This window comes from Cynara cardunculus (genome assembly GCF_001531365.2).
Source record: "Cynara cardunculus var. scolymus isolate 2C chromosome LG 1, CcrdV1, whole genome shotgun sequence".
NCBI lineage: Eukaryota > Viridiplantae > Streptophyta > Magnoliopsida > Asterales > Asteraceae > Cynara > Cynara cardunculus.
Window position 1 is genome coordinate 12,179,467 of NC_037528.1, and position 7,813 is coordinate 12,187,279.

The 7,813-nt window shown below is 35.4% G+C and overlaps 1 protein-coding gene and 1 long non-coding RNA gene across 2 annotated transcripts; one reads left to right on the plus strand and one right to left on the minus strand.

Moving 5' to 3' along the window:
- Nucleotides 1-259: 259 nt before the first annotated feature.
- LOC112500246 lies at nucleotides 260-962 on the plus strand. Its single transcript, XR_003067346.1, has 2 exons — nucleotides 260-574; nucleotides 656-962. It is a non-coding gene; the product is annotated as an uncharacterized LOC112500246 (long non-coding RNA).
- Nucleotides 963-5,802: 4,840 nt separating this feature from the next.
- LOC112523944 (GDSL esterase/lipase At5g14450-like) lies at nucleotides 5,803-7,506 on the minus strand. The gene is made up of 4 exons (XM_025133628.1): nucleotides 7,251-7,506; nucleotides 6,760-7,142; nucleotides 6,193-6,466; nucleotides 5,803-6,109 (listed from the first exon to the last, which is right to left on the minus strand). Exons 1-4 carry the CDS (start codon nucleotides 7,498-7,500, stop codon nucleotides 5,859-5,861), a joined length of 1,158 nt encoding a protein of 385 aa, XP_024989396.1. The 5' UTR covers nucleotides 7,501-7,506; the 3' UTR covers nucleotides 5,803-5,858.
- Nucleotides 7,507-7,813: the final 307 nt, after the last annotated feature.

Below are 7,813 nucleotides of genomic sequence, written 5' to 3' on the forward strand. Positions count from 1 at the left end.
ATAAAGATGATTACAGAGAAACACACCTAAAATAGAAAAGAAGAACATGAAGCCTGCAGACATCTGAACCACTCGTCTGCTTCCCACTTTCGTTACAGCTAGAAGGCCAACGTTTTCACTATGCACAACCACCTAAAAAGGTATAACTGGTTGTTTTGCCAATTCATGTCTATCACAGTCTCTCTTGAACAGAAAGAAGGATATATATATATATATATATATATATATATATATATATATATGCACCAAAATGGGAAATAATGGTTCTTTTCAAGGTTCTTTTCAACATATTGGCAGATTATTACATTCTGGAAAAGGTTCTTTTCAAGTATGCAAGATCAAGGTTGAGCAACAACACATTAATTGTTTGTGAGAATAGAATAATCGAAAGGCTGTCCAGATTATTATGCTTATGCTGTGAAGTTCAGAGTTATGGCAGAATATTGATTATATGTTAAAAAAAAGCAACATATGGTCGCCGGAACGGTAAACAAGAAAAAGGTGAAATTCATCCCATTGAAGATGGAAAGACTGCTGACCTTCTACTCAAATGGATTAATACACAATTGGGAAGGTATGATGATTTTTGAGATACATTACTTGTTATCTGTTGCCTATTTATATACGATAAGGGTGGCATGAATATATTTTCAAGAAGGTCATGCTGCAAGTAGGAGAAAAATCTATATGGTGGAGAAGAAAGCTTATGATGAATACAAATCGTTAACATGAAAAGCATATATTACTTTTCTTTTTTAAGCATGCAAATATAGGGTTCTGAAAGCTAGGAGCTTGACAGAATGTAATAGAGGCTACAACTTTTACTCTTTCATTTCTTTGTAAAAGAATGTATATTATGTAAGTGCTTAATGTTTATGATGGCTGCACCATCTATCCTGACCGTTCTTCCCATTACATATTTTGATAGTTTATATAGATAGAGAGAGATGAAGTTAGAATCAGATTGTGCACTTTGTCAACGTAATAGTTTTCTTATGTTTTCACTTCACATCAGACAATAAGATTAAATTGTAATAGTTGTTTCTCCAATGGAAAATTTTATTGCCATACACCACTGCTCGAATCTTTTGCTGCGAACATTCTTTCAAAAAACAAACCATAATTCATAGCATATTAATGGTTTGTACTTAATGTTTCATAGATTTTACTCTGAATTTAAGAGTCTTGTATAAGATAGTGTAGATATGGAATCCATAGTATAGAAACAAAAAGGTGAAAGTAGAAACTTCAATATGTGTATAGCCAAAAACTGTGGCATGTATCCAAAATCTCAAGTTATATGTTGATCTACGTGTTGAATACAATGCTCAAAAATCATGCGTAACTCTGAAACTGATAGAAACAAAAAGGTGAAAGTAGAAACTTCAATATGTGTATAGCCAAAAACTGTGGCATGTGTCCAAAATCTCAAGTTATATGTTGACCTCAAAGGTGCCCCCTCTTAGAAAAATTCTGAGTTCGCCAGTGTCTAGTTGTCTAAGTACTTGTTTATCTACTTCAATATTTCCTAGGAATGCTTTAGCATTTAGCAAAATCAAACAAGGTTGTCTAAAACATAGGCAAAAAATTGAACATAGGTAAGAAATCAATATTTGTGTAAGAAATTAGCATTTGTCTAAGAAAACGAACAGAGGAAAAAAAAATCAACAACAATTCAAGCAATCAATAATCGAAATTTGTTCATTAACATAGGCAAAAATATCAGCAAGAAATTGCAGCAATCAACAAATTTGCAAAAATCTAAGAAATCACCAAATCAATGAAAAAATCAATCACTAACCTGAAATTAGTGCAGAAATTGAAGAGGCAAGACCAATAGCCAGCAGAAATGGAGGAAAGACCAGGAACAAGAAGCTTGGTAACTAAGCAAAAAATCAAAGCACAGGATTCGGTCTCCAATGAAACAAGAAACATATACATGTTTAGACAAAGCCATAACCATCTTTTACTACTATAACTATGTTGCTCTCTACGTCCTATTCTAAATATAAAACAAAAATGCTAAAGATTGTTGAGATTCTTCAACATAAATCCTAGGGTTGTTAACGCAGAATAACACAATTAATCACTACAGTACTTGAGATTAAGGGAGATTCAGAAGCCGATTGTAAGATTGGAAAAAAAACACAAGAACATACCTAAAAAACAGAAGCCGATTGGAAGCGATTGAGAAGCCGATTGTAAGATTGGAAAAAAACACAAGAACATACCTAAAAACAGAAGCCGATTGGAAGCGATTGAGAAGCGAGTGATGAGGAACGATTCGGCCAACGACGATGGCGATTGTGAAGCGAGTGATGAGGAACGATTCGGCCAACGACGAAGGCGATTGTGAAGCGAGTGATGAGGAACGATTCGGCCCGATGGACGACTCTTAAATCTTAAAGGGAACATCTTGGGGAAGGGAAGCGTCGTCTCGGGAGGTGGTAAGGGAGGAGTGTTCTTGGGGCAAGGAGCCGGGTAAATTGAAAATTGAAGAGACATATATTGGGGGAAAATTGAAGAGACATATATTGGGGGAAAAATTGAAGAGACATATATTGAGGGAAGGGAAGGGAGGCGTGTAAAATAGGTTTAAGGGCATTTTCGGTATTTCAAAACTTAAGACTTTAAGACTTTGATGAAATTTGCTTAATAAGGTAGTATAGATAACTAAAATAAAATTTTATAACTAAAAATAAATATAAGGTTACCTTGCATTTCATTAAATAGCCAACTTTGATCAGACATTAGAGCCTCCAATGTTTTTGGATGAAGTCGACTACAACGTGGAGTTGCCAATCTTCCATCGGTACTAAATGCAGACTTCAAGGCGACAATAAAAATAGAAATAACTAATATGTCTAGCTATCATTTGAAATGTTGGGTATTTAAACCCGTTTGTCTTCCACCAAAGTAGCAAATTAAGCTCTATGTCTTTAGGCAAAAGTTTATCTTTCAAGTAATTATTCAACTCTGTTGTAATACCTGAATCATCATGCTAGTTGGCAATTGAAGCAATGTTTGATAAGAGTTTTTTTGAATTCAACCCAAGTGAGGAGGGACCAACAGGCGACAGAGACGAGAACCACGACTCGACCAATGAGGACTGAGGAGTGGGTCTGTAGGGAGAGGGCGAGAGGCAGCCGATAGTGAGTGAGGAGTGGTTTGTAGCTTTGAGCTTTAGACTCGTAAAAAAAAATAGATGAGAGATGTAGCAGATTACAGGGAAGGAGAGAGAAGGTCATCCGGAGGGAGAGAAATGGATGAGACGACCTTTTTTTTTAGTAAATTAGAATTTTGGTCCATGTGGTACACAACTTTACTCAGAGTAGTCTCAAAATTATAATAAATACAAAGACGAGATTTGTAATTTACATTTTTGTACATTTTGAGTCTTTGTCGTTGACGAAATAAAGAATCTGTTAACTCAACTAAATAAGGGGTATTTTGGTTTTCTTCACTGTTTTTTGTCTTCATCTCTTGCAGGGCCTTCAAAAAGCTTCGACCTTCCCACAATGTGCACATAAAGCTCCAGTTTTTTATTCAGGGCCTTCAGAAAGCTTCAGGTTTTCATAGGAGTCTTTAGAAATTTCCAGCTTCTAGTATGGGTCTACTAAAAGCTCCAATTTCTAATCAGGGTCTTCAAAAAGTTCTGGTATAAATCAGGGTCACGAGCTACTACACAGAAGTGAAACCAACATCAATCATTCCTCCAACATAAATCATTGAGGGTGGTTGACATGTGTGTAGATAAAATAGGATCGTTATTTGGTTTTCCGTCTTTTTAATTTGGAGTTCTTGGAATAAACTCGTGTTTGGTAGCTTGCGCGAGGATGGTGACCTATTGTTTGAGATCCAATTTGTCTCATTTTGTTGACTTTCTCATCGTGTCAAAATAAATTGTTAGGTCTTGGCTTTTGTGGTGTTGTAATCCGGCTTCTCCCGATTAGTCGTTTATTTTATTTTATTTTGTCGTTCCACGCTCTTTTCATTGGCTTTTTATTGCTTCCCTCCTTTCTATGCCTTGTAGAAGGTGAACGTGCTTTTGTTTGTTCGCCCTGTTTCCGGTGAACTCGGTTACTCTTTCTGTTTAGTTGTTATTGATGGTTGTCTTTCAAAAAAGAGGATAAAGAAAAAAAGAATGTGAAAAAGACCAAAATACTACTCATTTAACTAAGCTAATAGAATTTTTTTCCCCAGTTGGTGGCAGGGACTCGAGACGTGTAAAAGTGTAAACCACGAGTCCTATGTTTGTACTTATTTTGATTTTAGGACCGATATTGGTAGAAGATATGAACCATAGGAGCAATTTGTAATTTACTCTTTTATATTTTTTTCCTTGTAATTCTGATTTTATTTTTCTGATATTATTAAATATTTAAATTTTAGAAAATCTAAAAACCCTTTAAACAAGGGTAAGATGGGGATAAATTTCATTTACTTCGTTTTTATCAAAAATTCGAATGCCTTAACCGAGTCTTTTAAAAGGCTTTTTGTGACAACTCTCGTTGACTCTGGCAATGGCAGATCTAAGAATTTAATGAGATGAGGCACGTTGGATTGGATTTGGGGAAGGGAAGCATATGATCATATGGGACTGAGGAAAAACCATGTAAGCCGAGAGTGAAAATGGAAAATTTAAGCTAGCAAACAAAGGTTTTTGGTTTTTGATTGAAAGTCTTTTCCCTGGTGCTTAAAGATTGGATCCATCCCTAAACTCAGGGTACATTGTTGAATAAGATTTGTGTAATATGTTGTTTTTATAACGTAATGTTTGATTTTTTTGGTCTTAATTTTTTTATTATATAAACTAGTTTAAATTATTTAATTTCATTAACTCAGTGAGTTATAGTATTAAACATATATATACATATAATTATATATATGATATATAAATTTGTCCTTATAAGTCACGCTTTGAAAAAACGTAGTGGCTTCATCGTGGTTCATAAGGCTTGAGTCTAGATCTCACTACCATGACACGTCTCAGTCTTTTAAAACTCGGTTCAGACAATGTATTTTGAATTATATATTGGATTTTAGAATTTCATATTTTACCATCGTGTTTGGTTTCCGTATTCAGACAGATGGGCTGTTTGATAATTGCTGAATGATTTGGTGTAAAATGATTAAGTGGTCAGAATGATTACGAGTCTTTCATGGTATAATACAAAATAAAATATAATTGTTTGGTAATTGTGTTCAACGAAATTAGGGATCTTAATGGTTAAGAGAGAGAGATTTAAGATACAAAATCATTCAGAGGGTTTTAAAACCATTAGAAGACGGATTTTTTTTGCCAAACAAGATTCACCTCTTAATGATCTTGAGGTTGTCTCTTAATGAAACTATTAAGAAGAGAAAAACAAACAACCAGAATATGTGAACAAATTGTGGGATTCCTTTTACTTCATATTTTCATTGTCTTTAGCTTAAAATTATAATAAATTCTGTTATGAACTTATGACAGAATTAGAAAATTCTATCGGTTAAAATATTTATTTTTATGACTTTTTACTTGAATTAAATTTTATTCCATCATAAAAAAATGGGAAAAAAACAAAAATATCCGTATAATAATAAATTATTTTAAGCAACAATTTAAAAAATAAATTGTAAAAAATGGTAATATTTAACTAAATTATTATTATTTTATTTCAATTCCGAAATTATATACCACAAACCAAAGTCCAAAGAGATAAATTCCAATTTCTAATTCAATTTTTACAGATTTTAATTAATTTTATTCTCAAAATATTTTACGAAACAAACTTAACCTTAAAAACACCAACGGCTCACACAAGATATCAAGTATATATGGTTCAATCTAATATAGTTGTTGGGTAATTATAGGACTACAAATGCTTGTAACAGGCATGGGTTGCCGGGATCGGCGGGTCCGATAACGATCCGTTCAGTATCTGATTTGCCACCCATCGGTTCGCAGCCTCGGTCATATGTACCCCATCCCAGATCACGTACACCGGAGGATTCGCACAAGCATCACCATGAACCGTAGTCCCGTTCATAATTCCCGTTGTCCCACAGAAGATACGAACATTCTTCTCAAGATGACCGCAACATACCTTAAGCGGCTCGTAAAATCCTGTCAACGAATCACATATTACTTATTTTGAGTTGCTTTAAAGATCGATTATTGGTTCTTTTCACTGTTTTAAGTAAAACTACCATATTCTTTGGTGCTACTGATTAGCTTGTATTTGGCGGTGTAGATATCGACATATGTTATCGCGGCTTCGGTTAGTTCTGAACGAAGCTTGATAACTCGAGCTTTGAGTTGGCGGTTGAACTCCATGGCCATATCATTCTGATACCTGATGCACCCATAGCGATCAAGATAACCAGGCTCGGGATTTCGTACATTAGATGTTGACACGGGCAAGCACCCGACTGGTCCTGTGTTATGAACCCAAAACGACCTCGCCCCTTGCTCGTACAGGTGCTGCCATCAACATCATTAGTTAGAGGTTGTTTGGTTGATTTTTCATTAAGTTTTGTACTGATAAAACTGTATGTATTGATTAATCTGTGTGTACATCGAGAAGATTTTTGTTTTTTTAATTGACATTGTTTTTAAGTGGGAGGGAAATTTTTGGAAGAAACTTGGGTATAGAAAGTTTCTTAGAAGCTTACTAAATAAGCAATTTTTTATTATCATTAAGTCATTATTATAAAGTTATGTATAGCCAACGGAATAAGTTGTAGTCTCGTTAAGCTCGTTAAGTTGCTAATTACCTGAAGGGAAGTGGCGAATTCGTTGATAATATCAGGTATTGCTGCACGAAGTTGCTGTTTGGAAAGCGTTCGAAACCCAACCGAAAGGTCATTCTGGCCAATGTCGATGGTAAACAGCGCTTTTGAAAAGTCGCCGGGCCTCTGGAGCTGGCTTTTATCGGCTGCCGGATGGCCGGAACTCCATAGATCTATGATTCGAGCTTTGAATTGAGTAAATTGAACAGTCTGGATATCGAGAGAAAAGGGGCTGATTCCACCCTTGAATATGGTTTCATTCTGCCTACGAATCGTTGATCCTCCTGTTGCAAAATTAGCGCCATGGCGATAATCTGTGTTGATCGTGTCCAGATATGCACTCACGTAAGGTAGCCCGATGTATTCAGCTTCAACAACAATTAGAGCTTAACTTTTAGGGTTTTTTGTACGTATATGTTAAAATCGAAAATGAAATAATTAGCATTCAAAGTAGTACAATTGGTGATTAGCGATACCAAGGAAGTCAAGGACAAGGCGGCCGTCGGAGAGTCTTCCGGCGGGCTTCTTGAAGAACGTCATACCATAGGGTGATGAAACCGGCGTAAATGCTGCAGAGATCCCGCCGGTGTCGGAATTGGAGTCGCCGAAGTTGTACAGTCCCGCCCAACTACACCGAGGTAAGATCCCTACATCCGCCATTGCCAAATGGACACAGATGAAAAGAGCTAAGATCCCAATGACAGCAGGTTTTACAGAGGACTCCATTGTTGTTTATGCGAACTTTGGAGTTTGTTGCTGGAATTAATATATGAAGGTGGTTGTCGACATTCCATCTTATCAAAGGATGGTGAAAAAGTTTTTTGCCTTCTTCAGGTTGATAATCGACACGTCATCATATGATATGACTAGTTGTGTATCTGAGCAATATGGCGGAGCCATGAATTTTAACGATTTTGTAGTTTTATTGATTTTATAAGATAAGATTTAATGATGATATAAGTTACATTTGGTATTTACATATTAATACAATTTGAATAAATAAGAGTTATGGTTCCAATTACAGACTATCGATGAAAAA

What these genes read in the sequence shown, in the direction of transcription:
- LOC112523944 (XM_025133628.1), bottom strand. Translation starts at nt 7,500, where the DNA reads ATGGAGTCCTCTGTAAAACCTGCTGTCATTGGGATCTTAGCTCTTTTC. An exon ending in AATTCGCCACTTCCCTTCAG is followed by an intron (nt 6,467 to 6,759) that starts GTAATTAGCAAC and finishes TGTTGATGGCAG; the next exon opens with CACCTGTACGAGCAAGGGGC. An exon ending in CAGTAGCACCAAAGAATATG is followed by an intron (nt 6,110 to 6,192) that starts GTAGTTTTACTT and finishes ATTCGTTGACAG; the next exon opens with GATTTTACGAGCCGCTTAAG.